Raw genomic sequence first — 20,457 nt, 5'->3', positions numbered from 1 at the left:
AGAGAGGCCGAGGTGCCAGGACAGAACTGGGGTTTCACTGTGTGAGTGAGAGCTGGCAGATGGGAGCAGCTGTGTTTACCTGGGTGTGACACCCAGAGCCGCCCAGAGAGGTCAGGAGGTACAGTTGACCCAGGAAGACAGAGCGAGGGTAGAGAGTGTGTGCGCATGTGTCTGTGTGTGTGCACGTGCGTGTGCATGGTGGCTGAGAAGGCCTGGTGGGGAGGGGACGGGGCAGCTCTCAGACGGGCATCGGTGTGCCGCGTGCATCCGGCAGGGCCGGCTGCAGTCTCCGGACCTGGGCAAGCACCTGGCTGGAGTGGAGGACCTGCTGCAGCTGCACGAGCTGGTGGAAGCAGACATCGCCGTGCAGGCTGAGAGGGTGCGAGCTGTCAGTGCCTCTGCCCTGCGCTTCCGTGACCCAGGGACAGGTGAAACAGCAAGACTGGGAAAACCCGTGGCCAGGAGGGGTGACGGGTGGGTGGCGGGCGACAGAACTAGGGAGGGAGGCCAAAGAGAGGAGGGCGGGGACTGTTTGTAACCAAGGATGGATGCGGGCACAGCAGAAGGCCTGGGCTACAGCGCTGGACTCCCCACTGTGACTTTTTCAGAGTACAAACCATGCGACCCGCAGCTGGTGTCAGAGCGGGTAGCCACCCTGGAGCGGAGCTACGAGGCCCTGTGCGAGTTGGCAGCAGCCAGGCGGGCACGCCTAGAGGAGTCCCGGCGCCTCTGGCGCTTCCTCTGGGAGGTGGGCGAGGCCGAGGCCTGGGTGCGGGAGCAGCAGCACCTGCTGGCCTCAGCTGAGAGCGGCCGGGACCTGACCGGCGTCCTCCGCCTGCTCAACAAGCACACAGCCCTGCGAGGCGAGATGAGTGGCCGGCTGGGGCCCTTGAAGCTCACCCTGGAGCAGGGCCAGCAGTTAGTTGCTGAGGGCCACCCCGGGGCAGGCCAGGCTGCTGCCCGTGCAGCCGAGCTCCAAGCCCAGTGGGAGCGGCTTGAGGCTCTGGCAGAGGAGCGTGCCCAGCGGCTCGCCCAGGCCGCCAGCCTCTACCAGTTCCAGGCAGACGCCAACGACATGGAGGCCTGGCTGGTGGACGCGCTGCGCCTGGTGTCCAGTCCCGAGCTGGGGCACGACGAGTTCTCCACGCAGGCCCTGGCCCGGCAGCATCGGGCCCTGGAGGAGGAGATCCGAGGACACCGGCCCACCCTGGATGCCCTGAAGGAACAGTCCTCGGCCCTGCCTCCCGCGCTGGGCCGCGCACCCGAGGTGCAGGGCAGGGTGCCCGCCCTGGAGCGGCACTACGAGGAGCTGCAGGCCCGGGCGGGCGAGCGAGCACGGGCCCTGGAGGCAGCCCTGGCGCTTTATACCATGCTCAGCGAGGCCGGGGCCTGTGGGCTGTGGGTGGAGGAGAAGGAGCAGTGGCTGAACGGGCTCACCCTGCCCGAGCGCCTGGAGGACCTCGAAGTCGTGCAGCAGAGGTAGGCCCCCTACAGGCTCTCTGCCTGCCAGCCTCGGGAGTGGCAGATCAGCTTGTGGGACCACGTCCTGCCCTAAACTGCCTGCTCTGGCTATCGCCCTTTGAATCGTTTTTTTGTTTTAATGAAAAATGCTAAACACACTGAAAAGTAGAAAACGTTATGCAACAAGCACCCTGAGTCCACCACCCGGGTTCAGTAATTGTCAGTATCTTGCTCTATTTGATTAATTTTTCTTTCAAAAGCAAATCCCCAACATTATCATTTCTTCTGTGCATTCCTCAGGATGTGTCCTTTAAGAAGTATAAGGAAGTATTCTTAAATATAGTAAACTGGTTTTTAATTGTGTGTGGACCTAAAATAGCTAAGGTTTTGAGGTTGTAAACCTTTTAGACGGAGACCCTGATCGACCTCTCATGAAGTAGCTTTATTTACAGGACTATAAATCTTAAAATCATTTAGAAAGGACATTTTTCCTATAGAACCACAATACCATTACCAGATGGAATAAAATTAGCAGTTCCTTACTGTCATCTATTACTAAATCTATATTCAAATTTCCTGGTAGTTTTAAAATTATAATAAAATACTTTTTAGTTGTCCAAACATCCGTGACAGGGGTTGGCAAACCACAGCCCTTTTGCCAAATCCAGCCTGCAGCCTGTTTTTTCGTAAATCTTTATTGGTACAGTGTCACCCTCGTTCATTTGTATATTGTCCTGTGGCTGCTTTTGCATTAAAATAACAGAGCTGAACACTTGCGACAAAGACCATATGGTCCACAAAGCCTGAAACATCTACTATCTGGCCCTTTACAGAAACAGATTAGACTCTGCTCTATGAGAATGGAAAACATCCCTGGGAGAAGTTACACTTCATTTAAATATTTTTGGTTATAAATTTATTTATTTTAATTATTTAGGCAAGGCAACCCTTGGTTGACCTCGCAGATTGCAAGGACCTTGTCAGCTTACAATCCCTTATTTTTATTTTTTTTTACGCCTACAGCACCTGGTCTTCCTAGGTGGTCTCCCATCCAAGCACTAACCAGGCCCGACCCTGCTTAGCTTCCGAGATCCGATGGGATCGGGCTTGTTCAGGGTAGCATGGCCGTAGACTCAATTCATTTTTAACACATTAGGAGGGGACCCAGAGAGACAGCTAAGGGTTAAGTCCCCAGAAGAATAAGAGAGGTTCTGATAAAGGGTGGGGCTCTGTGCCAGGATTAGTTTGACTTATTGTGCAGCTGTTCCTGACTTTCAGCTTTCACATCTTTTTGAGCAAATCTGGAGATGACACTTTTTCTACTTGTTTTGGGGGAGTTGGGAATGTCCCATTGACTCACAGGTACTGTGAGCCTGTAGTGAGAGGTGCAGAAGCTCCTGTAGCTAAGCCTCACGGTGACAGACAGGAGTTCTCATGGGCATCTGGGCAGGCAGGCTGGTGCGTCAGCCTCCCCCGCTCACGTCCAGCTCTTCCACCCCCTCAGGTTCGAGACCCTGGAGCCTGAAATGAATGCCCTTGCGGCACGAATTACTGCCGTGAATGACATTGCAGAACAGTTGCTAAAGGCCAACCCTCCGAGCAAGGACAGCATTGTCAACACCCAGAAGCAGCTCAACCACAGGTGGGCTGGGGAGGGCAGGGAGCTGGGGGAGGGCGTGGCAGATGGGGATGGGAACTGGAAGAGAGTTCTGTAGGGCATGGGATGGGGGCGGAAAATGAGGCGGGCAGGTGGTCTGAGGTGTGTTGGCGGTAAGGGAATAATGCAAGGGATGAAGCAGGTAAAAGTCTTCTAAAGAGGCTGGAGCCTGGAAGCGGAGCAAGCAAGAGGAAGACAAGATGAGACAGGTGGTAGAACATACCTAGAGAGAGAGGCAGGGAAGAAGCTTCTAGATAGACCCGGGGAGGGCGGGGAAGCCAAGCGGCTCCGGACACTAGACCCACCCTCTATTCTCAGGTGGCAGCAGTTTCGGTCCCTGGCAGATGGCAAGAAGGCAGCTCTGACGTCAGCCCTGAGCATCCAGAACTACCACTTGGAGTGCACAGAGACCCAGGCCTGGATGAGAGAAAAGACCAAGGTCATCGAGTCCACCCAGGGCCTGGGCAATGACCTAGCCGGGGTGCTGGCCCTGCAGCGTAAACTGGCCGGCACCGAGCGGGACCTGGAAGCCATCTCTGCCCGGGTGGGTGAACTGAATCGCGAGGCAAATGCCCTGGCTGCTGGCCACCCTGCCCAAGCCCCTGCCATCAAGGCTCGGCTTGGAGAGGTGCAAGCTGGCTGGGAGGACCTCAGGGCCACCATGCGACGTCGAGAGGAGTCGCTGGGTGAGGCACGACGGCTGCAGGACTTCCTACGCAGCCTGGATGACTTCCAGGCTTGGCTAGGTCGCACACAGACCGCCGTGGCCTCTGAAGAAGGGCCGGCCACCCTGCCTGAGGCAGAGGCCCTTCTGGCCCAACACGCAGGCCTGCGTGGAGAAGTGGAGCGGGCCCAGGGCGAGTACAGCAGGCTGCGGGCCTTGGGTGAGGAAGTGACCCGGGACCAGGCCGATCCGCAGTGCCTCTTTCTACGACAGCGACTCGAAGCTTTGGGAACCGGCTGGGAAGAGCTGGGCCGCATGTGGGAGAGCCGGCAAGGCCGCCTGGCCCAGGCCCATGGCTTCCAGGGGTTCCTGCGGGATGCTCGCCAGGCCGAGGGTGTGCTCAGCAGCCAGGTGAGAACCCAGAGGACAGAGTCCCCACCTGGAAGAGGAGGGAAGTAGGGACCGAGGGGAATGTGAAGGAGAGCGCTGGATGTGGAGGAAAAGGCAGCAGGAAGAGTAGTCAAGGCCCCAGGATGGGCAGAAAGAACATGTCAGCAAAATATGGGCATGAATAAAAATGATATGACTATAACTTACGAAAACTGATGCAAACTGGCTTGTCGTAGAATTATTAAAGAAAACAAATCACTACCCAGAAGTAAGATGAAACAGGACTGTTAAAGATCCTCCAGCCCAGCTCCCTTAAAACCTCCTGACACGCGACATAATCAGGCACCATCTGCCCCTGTAGTCAGAGCTGGCCGGTCCACCCCGCCCCTTCCTGGTTGGCCTCCATGTCTCGGATGTGCCCTTTCGGTAGGCCCCTTCTGAGAGGCAGAATTATGCTTTGAGAAGTGAACTCGCTCCCTCCCCTCCACACAGGAGTATGTTCTGTCTCACACGGAGATGCCGGGGACGCTCCAGGCTGCTGATGCCACCATAAAGAAACTGGAAGACTTCATGAGCACCATGGACGCCAACGGGGAGCGGATCCGCGGGCTCCTGGAGGCCGGGCGCCAGCTGGTGTCTGAAGGCAACATCCACGCGGAGAAGATCCGAGAGAAGGCAGACTCCATTGAGAAGAGGTATGATGAGGACAGCAGGCAAGTGAGAGGGCCGAGAGGGAAACAAGTGGAAACAGCGTGGCCTCGAAGATGGAGAGTGGCAGGCAGACCGGCAGACGGGGGCGGGGAGCTGACAAAAAATAGAGGCGCAAGAGCCCAGTGGTCAGGGGGACTAAGCCATGGGCGGGGACGTTCTGCCCCTCCCCCTCCTGGGTGAAATGAAATCTACCAGGGTAGCTGGACGCTGGCCGTAGGGTTCCTGGATTGTCTTAGAGTGCTCCCTGGAGGCGCTGTCCCCACACGAGGAGGACCGAAGGCTCCTGGTTAGTCAGAGGGTCATAACCTTTTCCCAGCAAGTTTAAGAGTTTCACAGGGGGCTGTCACCGCAGGCATGGGAAGAATCAGGAAGCAGTGCAGCAGCTCCTGGGCCGTCTGCGGGAAAACCGAGAGCAGCAGCATTTCTTACAAGATTGTCACGAGGTGAGACTCTCAGCTCCCGCATGTCCCCTCCGACATTCCCTAGCCATCCCTTTCCCACAGCGCTCTGGCTCTTTGGGCCTAGAATAAGTCCACTGCGGTGTCACCTGAGCATGCGAACCCCTGCACGGCTTCTCCCCACACCCACCGCTACTCCTGCCTCGCCTTCCCCCGCTTTACGCCTCACTCTCCCCTCCCTCTGAAATGTACTCTGCCTTTGTCCGTCCCTGCCCTGTGTGTGGTCCAGCTGAAACTCTGGATCGACGAGAAGATGCTGACGGCTCAGGACGTGTCCTATGACGAGGCCCGCAACCTGCACACCAAGTGGCAGAAGCACCAGGCGTTCATGGCCGAGCTGGCTGCCAACAAGGACTGGCTGGACAAGGTGGACAAGGTGAGCAGTGCGACAGGAGCGGCCTCCTCTAAACGCAGTGCAGGGGAAGGCCCGAGCTTCTAGATATGGCTCTTTCAGGGTTAGAGGTCATGGGGCCTCCTGTGCCAGACTTCCAAGGGGGAAAAGTTGTGGTCCGAGGAACAAAGTCTCAGGTCTATGGGACAGCGACTCTGGAACTAGGAGGAGATTTGAATAAGCAAGAAGCCAAACTGCAGTTTTGGATCAACACAATAACTGTTCCTGGGTCCAGAGCAGAACGACACTCTTTAGCAGGGGTCAGCACACTTCTATAAAGGACCAGAGGGTAAATGTTATAGGCTGTGCCAGCCATACAGTTCCTGCTGCAGCTGTTCGACTCTGCCATTGCAGCGCAAAAGCAGCCGTAGAGATTATGTAAACAAATGAGTGTAGCTGTGTTCCAATAAAACTATTTATAAAAACAGGCAGTAAGCCGCAGTTTGCCAACCCTTGCTTTTGAGTCTTGCAATTCTTAGTATTTGGTCTCCCACCCAGCTCTTTCTCAAAAGCTGAGCAGGGGTGAGACTTCATTTCTACTCAGCAAGTATTCCTGAACAACGTTATATGTGCTCAGCACTTTGCTAGGTGCTGCAAGGTATACAAAGAGACACTTTTCCCCCCTCAAGGGCATAATGGGTGGGGAGAAGAGGAGATCAGCGTATGTTCAGTTTTTCTACTTGTTCAGCAAATATTTACTTGTGTTAGGCACTAGGAGGGATCAAAGGTGATTCCACATGGGCTCCGCCCTCGAGGAGTGACACAGTGGTGAGGATATAAGACAAACACAAATAATAAATAAATTAAATGCAAAGCAGGAGCCTCCAGGGCAGACCATGAAGGACGAGTAGAATGTGGACAAGCAGAGATGCTGGAGGGAAGATGTTTCTAGGCAGGGAAAACCGTGCGAGCAGGAAACCAGAGAAGCGTGGAAGTGGAGGGGAGCCTGTATGGGCGCGAGGGGCATACACGTCAGTCTGGCAGGAACAGAAAATGCATGAAGGGGCCCCATGGGGCAAAAAGCAGAAAAAGCCTGCTGGGCCAGGTCGTGAAAACCGTGATTGCCACGTAAAGACTGTGCGTCGAAGTGTGGATTGTGCTGAACGTTTGTGAAATTACCCGAACAGTGCTAGACTCCGACGCTCTCCGTCCTGGCAGCCAAATGTCTTGCTTTGTGTTCCCCTAGAAGCAGACCCTGAAACAAGGCTTTCAGGGAAGGCCGCTTAAAAGGGGGGGGGGGGGTGAGGAAACACCAGTAGGGGAGTGGGGAGATGAGATGGAGCAGGAAAGGTGGTCAGTTAAGGGTTCACTACCATGGCAGCCACCTCAGTGGGCAGCCGGCGCTCAGTCCTACCGGGCACCCGGGGCAGCATAGGGCATGCTCAGACCAAAGCACATGGATGCCGACTACTTGTCCACCAACTAACTCCCTGTCTGCCACTGGTGCTCGGGGAAGTAATTTCCTGGCTCTCCCAGCCTGCCTTGCAAGCAAGTCAGGAGACCATGCTTCCCTCACCTCCTAGGAAAAGAAAGGTCCACCGGCAGGAAGGCTGGGAGCGGGAAGACGGATACGATCACTTGCCATAGGTCAGATGAGGGGTGAGGAAGCTGAGAAAGGTGAAATGATAGCAACAACATGAGACCGCATGTGACATAACACTAGAAACCAGAAGCACGAGGGAACTCGAAACAGGAAAGATCGCCATGGCTTCTGCGTTGAATGAGGTTGGAGCTGGACCTCCAAGGAGGAGTGGGGTTCGGTCAGCAGTGAGGCAGGGACGTTTAGAGGAGGTTAAAACCTTTGAGAAGACCATGTTGTGGAAAGCACATGACTTGGAAGTCTTGCCCACACTTCAGGTCCCTGGCCTGTGAAGTTCGGTGACGTCTAATTCTGACACTCACACTTCTTTGTCCCACCACCCAGGAAGGGCGGGAGCTGAGCCTCGAGAAGCCAGAGCTGAAAGCCCTGGTGTCGGAGAAACTGGAGGACCTGCACAAGCGCTGGGACGAGCTGGAGACCACCACCCAGGCCAAGGCGCGCAGCCTCTTCGATGCCAACCGGGCCGAGCTGTTCGCCCAGAGCTGCTCTGCCCTGGAGAGCTGGCTGCTGAGCCTGCAGGCCCAGCTGCACTCCGACGACTACGGCAAGGACCTCACCAGCGTCAACATTCTGCTCAAGAAGCAGCAGGTGCGCAGGCCTTGGCTGGGGAAGGTGAACGGCAGAAAGGAGGGAGGGGCCTGTAGCTCTTGCGAGTGGGGAGGCCATCTCCGGCCCTCGCAGATGACATTTTCACTGGTATTTCTCCAAGCGATTTCCATGTCAGTCGGAGTCAAGTCAGGAGACAGAAATCACACTAACTTCAACAAGAAAAAGTATTAATTAGTAGAAGGTGGTTAACTACCAAAGGGGGAAAGAGAACTCCAAAGCAGGAGTCAGAAAATGTTCTCCTGTAAAGGGCCAGGTAGTAAATATTTTAGGCTTTGTGGGGTTCAGACAGTCTCTGTCACATCTACTCCATTTGGTCCTTGTATGGTAAAAATAGCCATAGGACAGTACATAAAAGAATGGCACGGCTGTGTGCCAATAAAACTTTATTTACAAAAACAGGCAGAGCCTACATTTCCCGATCTTTGCTCCAAAGAATATAGGAATAGCAAATGTGGGGAGTACCCATGGAAGGAACAAGATGCCCTCCCCCACTCCAAGGCTGAGTTTCGGCTGAGGGAGTAGACATTTGTTGGGATGTTGAGGGCCAGAGCAGGGCTGAAGCTGGCAGGCCGAGGCTGGCCAGCAGGATGTTGCCACTGGGATGCCAGGAAAACCTGCGGGGGGGGGGGAGGAGCCAAGGGGTCTCCGGCACACCTTGGGCAGTCTTGCTGCATGAGCAAGAAGAAAAGCACACTGGACCCATAAATCACCCTTCTTCAACGCATCCTGGTGTCTCTCTGGCGCCCTCTACTGACAAGGCCTAGCATTGCACCAGCTGGCAAAGGAGAAATGTTTACAGGGTCCAGTTCCCACATCTCAAAACTGAGAAAGGTGGATTTGGAATGGAGGTGGATTTGAGACGGAGAGGCAGTAAGTTGCAAAATGGCACAGTTATCACGCCCTGCCCCAGACTCTTCAATATGTTAAAATGTGTATTAGAGTTTGAAATCCACCCATCTAGGCCATAAAGAGATACTTTTCCCGGGGCTCACCCCAAGACAAGAAATCACGCTGGCTTCGTGCTGACGAGTGTCTCCTGAGTTTGATGGTGGAAGCATCGTGATGACATCTCCTTCCTCTCCCGGGTCGGCAGATGCTGGAACGGGAGATGGCTGTGCGGGAGAAGGAGGTGGAGGCGATCCAGGCCCAGGCAAAAGCGCTGGCCCAGGAAGACCAGGGCGCAGGGGAGGTGGAGAGGACCTCGAGGGCTGTAGAGGAGAAGTTCAGGGCCCTGTGCCAGCCCATGGAGGAGCGCTGCCGGCGCCTGCAGGCCTCTCGCGAGCAGCACCAGTTCCACCGGGACGTGGAGGACGAGATCGTGAGTCCCTAGGATGGGGACGGGGTAGAGTCGTCACCATGGCAAACTGCTCCCTGCCTTGTGCTGGGAAGGTGCCAGCAGTGCTTCCCTTTGGCATGGAAAATCAACCCTCTCGAGACACTTAGGGATGCCCTCTAAGGTCCCTTTACCCCGGAACCAGACATAACCATTTCCTACACACAAACCAGGAGCCCTAGAAAGCCTCCCCGGCCCCAAGAATCCCCACTCTCCAACCCCAGCTCTTACTGTGCCCTCCGGACCTCCACTGATCCCCCCTCCTTCCTCATCCAGTTGTGGGTGACGGAGCGGCTACCCATGGCTAGCTCCAGGGAACACGGCAAGGACCTGCCCAGTGTCCAGCTCCTCATGAAGAAAAACCAGGTGAGGCAGAGGCGAACGGCAAAGAAAAGGTCCCAGATCCCCCACGGACGCGGAAATGTGTTTCTTCTTAAGATCTGGGGTTTCTCTGAATCCCCTCAATGCCATGTGGGATCCTAGACTTCAGTGGGTTTGGCCTTTCCTCACCAGGGGCGGGTGGGTCCCCTTGGTAGTGGATCGTAGGGATCAGAGGGGCTTTACCATCACACCCCCAGGCCAGAAGGGAGAGGAAGTGAAGGGGATTCAGAAAGGAAGAGAAACAGGAGTGTGAGGGCCCTTAATTTGAGTAGGTGTAAGGGGAGATGGCAGGTGGGGGGTCCTTAGCAAGCCTTACAGTGCTTCCTTTTCTGTTGCTGGGAACAGACCCTGCAGAAGGAGATCCAGGGCCATGAGCCTCGGATTGCGGACCTAAGGGAGCGGCAGCGTGCCCTGGGGGCGGCCGCAGCAGGCCCAGAGCTGGCCGAGCTGCAGGAAATGTGGAAACGCCTGAGCCACGAGCTGGAGCTTCGAGGGAAGCGACTGGAGGAGGCCCTGCGGGCCCAGCAGTTCTACCGCGACGCCGCCGAGGCAGAGGCCTGGATGGGCGAGCAAGAGTTGCACATGATGGGCCAGGAGAAAGCCAAGGTGAGGGCCAGGGCAGAGCTCAGGCTGTGTGGCCGCATCTTTCCTCCCCGTGACCCTCACTGCCTGATGCCCACTGTCCGGTCCCCCAGGATGAGCTGAGTGCTCAGGCCGAGGTGAAGAAGCATCAGGTATTGGAGCAAGCCCTGGCCGACTACGCCCAGACCATCCACCAGCTAGCAGCCAGCAGCCAAGACATGATTGACCACGACCACCCAGAGAAGTGAGCACAGTGGCAGCAGGGGGGGCCCGGCCCCTGGGGGAGAGGGGAGCTGGTCCCAGGAAGGAGCAGGGATTGTGGAGCCTTCCATACTGTGTGCATACAGAACCATCTAGAAAGCTGGAGAAGTGGGGACCTGGCGAGCAGTTGGGAGGCTAAGAAGGGGAGGACTCTCTGGAACAGGCTGGGGATCAGAGCACGTACCCTCAGTCCAGTAGTGACCCCCTTTGACACCCCCGCTTCCGCACAGCACGCGGATATCCATCCGCCAAGCGCAGGTGGACAAGCTGTACGCCAGCCTGAAGGAGCTGGCCGGGGAGCGGCGGGAGCGGCTGCAGGAGCACCTACGCCTCTGCCAGCTGCGCCGCGAGCTGGACGACCTGGAGCAGTGGATCCAGGAGCGCGAGGTGGTGGCGGCCTCCCACGAGCTGGGCCAGGACTACGAGCATGTGACGGTGAGTGCGGGAAGGACACCAGCTGCAGGCCAGCTCCTGGAAGAAGAGGACCCCCTAGGAGACGGGGGCCTGGTCCTGGGCTGAGCATCAAGGGGCAGGGTGCAAGACCAGGCTGGGCAGGTTCTGTTCTCCTGGGTTTCGAGGTATTTAATTTGAAAAATTGTGCAGAAAGGAGGACGCGGGGCCGCACATAGCCTTAAGCAAAAAGGAAATTACCAGTCACTCTTTTCGAAGGTACAGGGTCTCCCCGTCTGAAGGCTAAAGGTTCCAAGCGCCCCCACCGTCTTTGCTGGGGGCCGGGATGTCAGGCACATCCGGTGTCACTGGGAACCAGCAGCGTCCGCCCATGAACTCAGCAGCTGGAGGATCCCATTTCGGCCCATGAGGCCCAGGGGAGGGAAGTGGGTTCTCAGGCTGGGGTGAGAGGGCTCGCCCCGCTAGGCAGGGACTCTGTCCACGCATCACACTGTTGTCTGTGCAACTGTTCCCTCCACCAGATGCTCCGGGACAAGTTCCGAGAGTTCTCTCGGGACACGAGCACCATCGGGCAGGAGCGTGTGGACAGTGCCAACGCACTGGCCAATGGGCTCATCGCGGGGGGCCATGCTGCCCGGGCCACCGTGGCCGAGTGGAAGGACAGTCTCAACGAGGCCTGGGCCGACCTGCTCGAGCTGCTGGACACGCGCGCTCAGGTGCTGGCCGCCGCGCACGAGCTGCAGCGCTTCCTGCACGGGGCGCGCCAGGCCCTGGCGCGGGTGCAGCACAAGCAGCAGCAGCTCCCGGACGGGCCAGGCCGGGACCTCAACGCCGCCGAGGCCCTGCAGCGCCGACACTGTGCCTTTGAGCACGACATCCAGGCCCTCAGCGCCCAGGTCTGACCCAAGCATGGGAGGTGGCGGGCGGCTCGGAGGACACTTGGTGGGAAACGGGATGGGGGCGTGGCATCCTCTGGAAGGCCACCTGGGATGAGGTAGAAACGCTCCAGGGAAACGTCTCCGGCCAGGGGACATCGAGCCACCACATTCACACCTTTCATGACAAGCCTCCTCGAGGGCTCATGACGTTTTCGTATGGTCCCAATGGCTAGAAGATTCTTCATGTTGCACTAAAAATGCCCCTGTCGGCTAGCGCTCTAGACCCACACGAATTAGGCATAGAGCCCGTGGGCCCGCACCCAAATCCTGTTTCAGGCTGAAAATCTCATTCTAGCAATCTTTACGGTCTCTCACATCCTGGACAGGCCTCTGAAAGCCCAAGCAGCTAACGGCCATTTTAAAGGGTTGCCTCTCTCCCAAGTTAAGCCCAGGCCCCCAGACAAGACCCAAGAGGGCAGAGTATGACAAGTCCTACTCTGGGCACCAGCCGTCATCTTTCCCAGCCCCCCACCCTCTGCTCCTCCTCTTGCTTCTCTGGCTGGTAAAACGGGCAGGTAATGGGGAGCACAGGTTGGGACTGAGGGGAGCACAGCTCGTCGGAGTCTCCAGCTCTGCCCAACTCTGACCTGGGGCGCTGCAGGTCCAGCAGGTACAGGATGACGGCCACCGGCTCCAGAAGGCCTACGCCGGAGACAAGGCCGAGGAGATCGGCCGCCACATGCAGGCCGTGGCTGAGGCCTGGGCCCAGCTCCAGGGGAGCTCTGCTGCCCGCCGCCAGCTGCTGCTGGACACCACGGACAAGTTCCGCTTCTTCATGGCCGTGCGGGAGCTGATGCTGTGGATGGACGGGGTGAACCTGCAGATGGATGCGCAGGAGCGGCCCCGGTGAGGCCGACGGTGCCCGAGACCTGTGGGGGTGTGAGCTGGTGCTGGGGTCCGGTCGTGGGCAGTGGGTGATGCGGTCTCTGTACCCTCAGGGATGTGTCCTCTGCAGACTTGGTCATCAAGAACCACCAGGGCATCAAGGCAGAGATAGAGGCCAGGGCTGACCGCTTCTCCTCTTGCATCGACATGGGGCAGGGGCTGCTGGCCAGGAGCCACTACGCAGCTGAGGAGGTGGGCGAGGCCTGGGTGTAGCCAGGGCGTCCTCACAGGACAGGCCTTAACGTGGATTTCTCCCCTGAGCCTTTCCGCTTCCTCTCGTTCCTTTTTTATGGAAACCTTTCACTCTCTCACCCCTTAGCGTGGTTCAGGGATTTCCCCATTCCATCTCCCCAGGAACTATCTACGTCTTGAAACCAGAAATCACTAGTTCCCCCGTGTGGTCCCCAGGGACCCTGAAAAGGCCCAGCTCTAACGTCTCTGCTCCCCGCCCCCCAGATCTCAGAGAAGCTGTCTCAGCTGCAGACCCGGCGGCAGGAGACGGCTGACAAGTGGCAGGAGAAGATGGACTGGCTTCAGCTCGGTGAGCTGCTGTGGGGACCAGGAAGCTGGCTGAGGGCTCCAGGCCCTGGGAGGAAGGGCAGGGGGTCTCGTGGCCTGTAGTTTCCAGAGTAAGACCAGGCATCCTGGGCATGGAATTCAAGGTGGCTACCCTTGGCACTGCCTGGCTCTGCCCTGTGCACCTGTTCTGGGACAGTAGCTTTCTCTGTGTCCCTGTTCTGGAAGTGCCGTGGCTACAGCGCTCTGCCAGTGCCCGCTCTGACCCGCCATCTCCCTGCGACGCCCCCATCCCTGCAGTTTTGGAGGTGCTCGTGTTTGGGAGAGACGCAGGAATGGCAGAGGCCTGGCTTTGCAGCCAGGAGCCGTTGGTGCGAAGCGCTGAGCTGGGATGCACAGTCGACGAAGTCGAGAGCCTCATCAAGCGGCACGAGGCCTTCCAGAAGTCAGCGGTGGCCTGGGAGGAGCGTTTCAGCGCGCTGGAGAAGCTCACCGCGGTGAGGGCCCCAGGACCGCAGGAATGCCCCCCTCCCCGCTGCCCCAAGCCCCGCGCCCTCTCCCGCCTGAAGAAAACAGTTCTCTAACCATTGCACCAGCATCTCCCAGATGTGCGCCAAGAGTGCCACGTTGTCACCGTAGCCCCAGAAGTCCACAGTTCCCCTGGGTGACGCTGAGACACCATCTCCCCCGTTGCGTCCGACCCCCACCTTCTTTTGGAATTGCATTTTCCATTCTGTGTCATCATAGCAGAGCTGAGACGTCTCCACTTTCCCCCACTCCCTGGTCCTCTTAAATGAGACCTTCTCTGCTCTGACCTTGGAATTTTTTGACAGCTGGAGGAGCAGGAGAAGGAGCGGAAAAGGAAGAGGGAGGAGGAAGAACGGAGGAAACAACCCCCAACTCCAGAGCCCACAGCCAGTCTGCCTGAAGGGGTCCTGGTGGACAGCCAGACGGCTCCCGACGCTTCCTGGGACGGGTGAGAGCTGGGACGCTCGAGGGAGGGCAAGGCTGGGCCTGAGCAACGCAAGGACTTACCGTCTGTGTCCCCCCCTGCCATTCCAGAACCCACCCCCGGCTGCCAGCGTCCACACAGCCAGCCAGCATTAACGGAGTCTGCACAGATGCGGAGTCCCCGCAGGTGACCCCCACTGTCCCCCGTGCCCCCTCAGAATCTTAGCCCTGCTATGCACATCCTCTTATAGCTCCTTGTCCTCGAAGCCCCTGTTGGGACAACAGACACCAGAGCAGGGCAGCTTCCCAGAAGGGCCCGTAAGTTCCTTCTGGAGATGTGGGTGTTGATATCTGGAGGGACAAAGAGGTATGTGAGCTGAGTGGTGGGGACACTGGGGACAGGAAAGGGCAGAGGCGCTCAGAAATTGGGAACGGAAAAACCAGTTCTTCGTCTGCAAGCAGCTCGGCATCCAGGCCAGGTATCTGCCACATCATCCCTTGACACAGACACTGTTTTCCCCACAGGGGCCTGGTGCGGGGGATGAGGCCAGCAGGCCACAGGGAGAGAGGCAGGCCTGGACGCAAGGCTCGGCCCCTCCTGTGATGCCCCAGAGCAGGTCATCCGAGTCGGCCCGGGTTGCCACCTTGCCCACTCGAGGCCCAGAGCTCTCTGCCCAGGAACAGATGGAGGGGATGCTGTGCCGCAAGCAGGAGATGGAGGCCTTCGGCAAGAAGGCCGCCAACAGGTACCGGCTCTGGCCACGCAGCGCCAGTGGCCTCACCAGCCCCTTCTGAAGAGGCTCGCCTGGAACCTCTTCCTCAACAGACGGGGAAGGGGCGCCCTGCAGGAGTGTCCTCTGGGGAAGGGGTAGGACTCAGGAGCAGAGTGGGGCCTCACTCAAGGCCAGGAGGGTGCAGAGATGACAGGCCTAAGGCGGGAGTGGCACCGGGAGTCCTGGGACACCCGAGCTCCGCCCAGGGTTACGAGCCCCACAGAAATGGGTCATCAGCCTGTCTTGCCTCGTCACCTGCACCATGTCCCTCCCAGGTCATGGCAGAACGTGTACTGCGTCCTGCGGCGTGGGAGCCTTGGCTTTTACAAAGACGCGAAGGCCGCCAGCACGGGAGTGCCATACCACGGAGAAGTGCCTGTCAGCCTGGCCAGGGCCCAGGGCAGCGTCGCCTTTGATTATCGAAAGCGCAAACACGTCTTCAAGCTGGGGTAGGAACGGAACTGTGCCCTCGAGACGGCAGGGGACATCAGCCCTGTCTGGGGGGGGATAGTGTGCCGGGGCCAGGCATTTGGGGACAGAGGTGTGGGGGGAGTGGGGTTCTGGTGGTGTTCCACAGTAAGGGGAGCCAGAGCTCCTAGACGCGGGCCTGGTGGCTGATGAGCCAGAGCAGGAGGCAAGGCCTGGGGTGGGAGTGAGCTCAGCCTGGTCCCTGCAGCCAGTCAGGAAGGATCTGCTTTGGCACCGTCCTGGGAATCTGAGGAATGCCCGGGACGCGTCTGATCGGCCCTGACGGCCCAGCCCACACACTCTCCTGCCTGGTCTCGGAGCCATAACCGAGCTGGATTCGCGCTCGCCCAGCCCAGGCCGGGCCAGTCCAGAGTCCCAGCTCTGCCCTGAGGTGGTCCTTTCTCCCACAGCTTACAGGATGGAAAAGAATATTTATTCCAAGCCAAGGATGAGGTGAGCTGTCCCCGTCTCCTCCCACGTCATTGCACGGTCATTCTCAGAACCCTTCGGCCGTACTGTCGCCTTTCTTCCCTCTCCTCTCTCTCTTCCTTATCTTCGGTGTCTCGTTCTTTGCAATCAGACAACCCACGACGTGCCATCCGGATGCCCGTGAAGGCCACACAAAAACATGTCCCCTGCCTTAAGGAGTCTCTTTCTCCAATGAGACGAAATAGTCAGATGGCTCTCCTGCCTCCTCCTCTTAGGCCCTCCCCCCATCCCCCCACCCCGTCCCAGGGCGGCTGCCTCAGCACAGCGTCCTCGAAGCTGACCTGTTGTCTCCCCATCCCCCCCGTAGGCAGAGATGAGCTCGTGGCTGCGGGTGGTGAATGCAGCCATCGCCGCTGCGTCCTCTGCCTCTGGAGAGCCTGAAGAGCCAGCGGTGCCCATTGCCACCCGGGGCATGACCCGGGCCATGACCATGCCCCCAGTATCGCCGGTCGGGGCTGAGGGGCCAGTGGTACTTCGCAGCAAAGACGGCAGAGAACGAGAGCGAGAAAAACGCTTCAGCTTCTTCAAGAAGAACAAGTAGTTGGGGGCGAGACTCCCAAGCCAGCTCCCTCCCTCTGTTCAGGAAACTGCCAGGGTCTGTCAACAGGGACCAGCCTCTTGTCAGGACAACTGCCTGCTGCTAGGGTCTGTTGCCGAGGTCAACCCATCACCAGGAACTGTCTCTGGGGACAAGTCGGTGTTCCCAAGGGCAGCTCTTCTCTTCTGCTATTTAATTCCAGACTGGTGGTGGGATCCAGGCAACCCCCAACTCCACTCTCCCCACTTCTGTCCTCTCCCCCAGCCTTACGCCTCTATCCCCACCAGTGCGACAGCACCGCACTCTCAACATAGGCCACGGGGGGAGTGGCTGCCCCTGCCTCAGGGTCATTCTCCCACCGCTGATAGGGCACGCCATCTGGTTCCTTGCCCCTGGGGACCAGCCAGGAACCCCTCAGAGCTGAAGCGGGACCTGGGGGCAAGACTGCCAAATGACGGAGTCAGAGGTGCACCCTTCCCACCCTTCCTCCCCCTCTGACTCCAGCGGCCAGGCCATTGCCAGCGACTCTCAGTGGCTTCCAGGTGTGAGCTGTTCAGGGGCAACCACAGCCTGGAGTCTGGCCAAGGAGGTGATTAAACAGCTCAGCTTCTCTTACTGCCTCTGGGTGTCTTTGCTTTCCCGACCACAGGCCTCTCTGTCTGTGCCCACGCTCTGCTCTTCCCTCTGGCACTGGTCTCCGGTGTGTCAGTTCTCCATTTGCCCCCAGCCTCCAAGAACCACCTTATTTTGAGACCCTCCCTACCGTGGTCTTATTTCCCCATGATAATGACCTCCAGTTTGCTGGGCTGATGAATGTCAAGCCTCTTTTTAGACCAAAGAAGTTCACCAGGGATCAGGATAACGTTAAGAAGCAGCGTTAATGTTAAAAGCAGTGAGCGACTGCGTCCCTGGGCTCAGCTTTCTTGTGATTCTCTCGACTGTTTTCAAAAATGAAAGGCTGACGAGCATTGCCACAACCTAGTCCCAGCCACGGCTGAGCGCGGTGTGGGGTGGAGCACATAGGGCGTGATTACCCAGCCCACCTTCTATCTCCTCCCCAGTGGAGAGGATCAAGGACTTTAAGACTGGGATGAGATAAGTTACAGGTTCCCCGTCCACTGACCAATAGAATGACAACACCCTGGGAAGCCACAAGGCACAGCCTAAGTATGTAAATGCACACACAAGCATGCACGGAAGAACATTCAAAAGCTAATGAAGGATTAAAAAAGGATTCTCCCGGGTAGGTGGGGGAGGAGACGGGGTGGGAGGTGGGGATTTTTAAATCATTTTTTCAGTTAAAGAAAATGATTCAGCTTGGCACGGGCAGTTTTGGGGCAATAATGTTTGCCTTGGTGGCTTCTTACAGGAAAAGCTTTGTTCTTTCACTGTTTCACACACACACACACACACAATCATTTCTTTTGGGGACTCAGAGAAGATCTTTCCAGAAAAGCAACCCTGTCTTTAGTGTACCTCTGACTATTAATAGCCATAACAAAGACAAGGTCAAAATGAATGCAGGCCCGGGGCAAGCACGAGGCAGCCCCAGAATGGTCTCCAACCTTGTGAGCTGCTAAACCAGATACCCACAGAATAATTATCCTCTTTAAAGCAGATTCAGAAATCTCCACAAGAAACATGTAGATAAACATAACTACAACAATGTATCATGGGACTGAATGAAATGAATATGTCAGCACTGCAACCTTCTCGTTCTTCAGTACAACTGTAAAATCTCCACTGTGTGAAGGAAGAGAAAGTCATACACTGTGGATTGTTCAGGGAATCTGAGTATTTATACTCCAGGACGGTAGGCCCAGAGAGAGGTTGGGGAGAAAGCAATAATTGGATTTTTGAAGGTCATGTGTATGGAGATGAGAAATCAATGGAGAAATCGCCATATTAACATGTAAAACGTACAGGTAAATAGGGCAGCCAAGCAGAGGTCCTACAGAACGCAGTCAGTCATCATGCATGGAAGAGTAAGGAAAATGCAGTCTGAACATCATCTACATATAGTGGCAGCTAAAACTACCTGAGAGCAAGAATCCTTAAGGACAGGACCTAGAAGATGATAAGCATAGGTCAGGAAGTATGTCTCGGGAGAGCCTTTGGATACGAATGGAAGACAATTCCAGGAATGATGACAGAACGGAATGGAGATGTGAGGGATGCGAGACAAGGTAGAGCACAGAAGTACAGCAATGCGGCCACTGCAGACCAACGGGGAAATGTGGACCAATGAAAACAGACTAAGAGAAACGGGTTTGCGTTCTTACCTGACACCGCCTCCAAGGGGGAACTCTAGATCTGTGCTGCCCAGCACCGTAGCCACGAGCCACACGTGGTGGTGACCGAGCACTTCAGATGGGGCTCGTCTACATTCAGATGCTCTGTAAGTGTAGAATGCTCACTGGATTTCGGAAACTGAAGAGGAAAAAAAAGAATTTTAAATATCTCGTTAATGATTTTTATACCGATTATATGTTGAAATAATATATTAGCTATATTGGGTTTCAAAAGTATTAAAGTTAATCTCAACTGTTTCATTTTACTTTTTTTTTTTGGTTAGACGTCTATATTGTTCATAAAATGATCCCCCCAATTGCTCCGTCCCTCCCCAGCCCTCCACTTAGCCATCATATTAATGTTAACTACATTCCCTGTGCCGTGCTCCCCATCCTCGTGCCCAACTATCAACTACTAATTTGTACTTCTTTAAACCATTTATTTTTTAAATGTGTTTCCTAGAAATTTTTAAATTACGTATGTGGCTCGGCTTATATTTCTATTAAGATAGCACTGCTCTAAATAGACTGCAAACATAAACATAAAAGGTAAAAACATTAATGTCAATAGAAGAAAATGCAAGAGATTATATGCATAACTCAGGGGGTTAGAAAAGGAAATCTTACGCAAAAGTTCAAAAGCACAAACTTTAAAAATTAATTCAATTATGTAAAAAATTAAGGATTTCTGTTCAATGAAGAATATCATGGACAAAAGTAATTTGATAAAAGGAGAGAAGATACTTGAATCCAATAAGAAATTAATATCTAGAATAGATGAGAAAATCTTGCAAATTGATAACAAAATGATTGCAACCTAATAAGAAAAATGGGAAAAGATATGAATAGGAAATTCACAGAAGAGTAAACCCAAAAAACTCAAGAAGAGATGCTTAAAATCATTAGAAGTCAGAGAAATGCAAATTGAAGCAACAGTGATCTATCACTTTATATGAGACTGGCAAAAATTAGAAAATCGTACTGTATACTTGAAACTAATAATAAAATTAAATTTAAAAACTATGCTCTCTAATAAATGCTCCACTTGCATTTCAAGGTAGTTTTGTAACTGGTTGAAAATCCAAAAATAAAACATAAATTTCCGAAGTGAAAAAAAAATTAGGAAATTGGATGATGCCAAACATTGGCAGAGATGATGAGCTATAGGGTCCGTCACGTGCTACAGGTGAAAGGGTAGACTGGTACGGTTTTTCCAGAGAACAATCTGGCTACTAAGTCAGGTTAGTAGTTCCATGTATACCCTACATACCAGTTACCTAGCAATTCCACCTATGGGTTTACACCCTCCCAGATTCTCCCAGGGATCCATTCGGACACTCATAATTAACGAAAGGGTGTTAAGCGAAACTTCTAATAATGGTGGAGAGTTGGAGACAACGTGATGACCCACATCCAGAGATAAATAGGTAAAATACAGTGGTTGCAAACTGTGGAGTATTACTCAGGAGTTAGACAGCACACAGCAACATAGCACTTAGCGAAAAAAGTCAGAAACAGTGAGCTCTACATTGCAATTTACATAAACACATAAATGAATTTACCCAAATGTACAATCGGTGGACCTTTTTTAGATCTATATTAGAAGAAACCAAGTGAAAAAAGATATTTGCAACAATCTAGGGAAAACTTGAATGTAAATATTAGGCAATATTAGCATACCATAGTGCCGATGTTTTAA

General features: G+C 55.3%; 1 protein-coding gene and 1 non-coding gene across 4 annotated transcripts in view; one reads left to right on the top strand and one right to left on the bottom strand.

The window, feature by feature from the left end:
• The window catches only part of SPTBN2 (spectrin beta, non-erythrocytic 2), a 46,160-nt gene extending 29,081 nt beyond the window's left edge, over nucleotides 1-17,079 (top strand). For 2 of the 3 annotated variants that reach the window (XM_036221150.1, XM_036221149.1), the window contains exons 13-36: nucleotides 275-428; nucleotides 609-1,479; nucleotides 2,966-3,103; nucleotides 3,437-4,193; nucleotides 4,665-4,867; nucleotides 5,236-5,326; nucleotides 5,571-5,717; nucleotides 7,657-7,920; nucleotides 9,035-9,259; nucleotides 9,551-9,640; nucleotides 10,001-10,261; nucleotides 10,351-10,481; nucleotides 10,729-10,933; nucleotides 11,431-11,805; nucleotides 12,449-12,693; nucleotides 12,786-12,924; nucleotides 13,189-13,273; nucleotides 13,549-13,745; nucleotides 14,082-14,224; nucleotides 14,311-14,386; nucleotides 14,725-14,945; nucleotides 15,248-15,421; nucleotides 15,851-15,893; nucleotides 16,237-16,470. In XM_036221150.1, the coding sequence (XP_036077043.1) occupies nucleotides 275-428; nucleotides 609-1,479; nucleotides 2,966-3,103; nucleotides 3,437-4,193; nucleotides 4,665-4,867; nucleotides 5,236-5,326; nucleotides 5,571-5,717; nucleotides 7,657-7,920; nucleotides 9,035-9,259; nucleotides 9,551-9,640; nucleotides 10,001-10,261; nucleotides 10,351-10,481; nucleotides 10,729-10,933; nucleotides 11,431-11,805; nucleotides 12,449-12,693; nucleotides 12,786-12,924; nucleotides 13,189-13,273; nucleotides 13,549-13,745; nucleotides 14,082-14,224; nucleotides 14,311-14,386; nucleotides 14,725-14,945; nucleotides 15,248-15,421; nucleotides 15,851-15,893; nucleotides 16,237-16,470 (5,469 nt within the window). Of the gene's footprint in view, nucleotides 1-274; nucleotides 429-608; nucleotides 1,480-2,965; nucleotides 3,104-3,436; nucleotides 4,194-4,664; nucleotides 4,868-5,235; nucleotides 5,327-5,570; nucleotides 5,718-7,656; nucleotides 7,921-9,034; nucleotides 9,260-9,550; nucleotides 9,641-10,000; nucleotides 10,262-10,350; nucleotides 10,482-10,728; nucleotides 10,934-11,430; nucleotides 11,806-12,448; nucleotides 12,694-12,785; nucleotides 12,925-13,188; nucleotides 13,274-13,548; nucleotides 13,746-14,081; nucleotides 14,225-14,310; nucleotides 14,387-14,724; nucleotides 14,946-15,247; nucleotides 15,422-15,850; nucleotides 15,894-16,236 lie in introns of all 3 variants that reach the window. The other variant, XM_036221148.1, reaches the window with a different exon arrangement.
• On the bottom strand, nucleotides 2,476-2,594 carry LOC118603377. The gene has a single exon (XR_004951206.1). It is a non-coding gene; the product is annotated as a 5S ribosomal RNA (ribosomal RNA).
• Nucleotides 17,080-20,457: the final 3,378 nt, after the last annotated feature.

This window comes from Rousettus aegyptiacus, unplaced genomic scaffold (assembly GCF_014176215.1).
Source record: "Rousettus aegyptiacus isolate mRouAeg1 unplaced genomic scaffold, mRouAeg1.p scaffold_m13_p_5, whole genome shotgun sequence".
In the NCBI taxonomy this organism is placed as follows: domain Eukaryota; kingdom Metazoa; phylum Chordata; class Mammalia; order Chiroptera; family Pteropodidae; genus Rousettus; species Rousettus aegyptiacus.
Note: the sequence above shows the minus strand (reverse complement) of the source record. Positions and strands in the feature narration are given on the sequence as shown.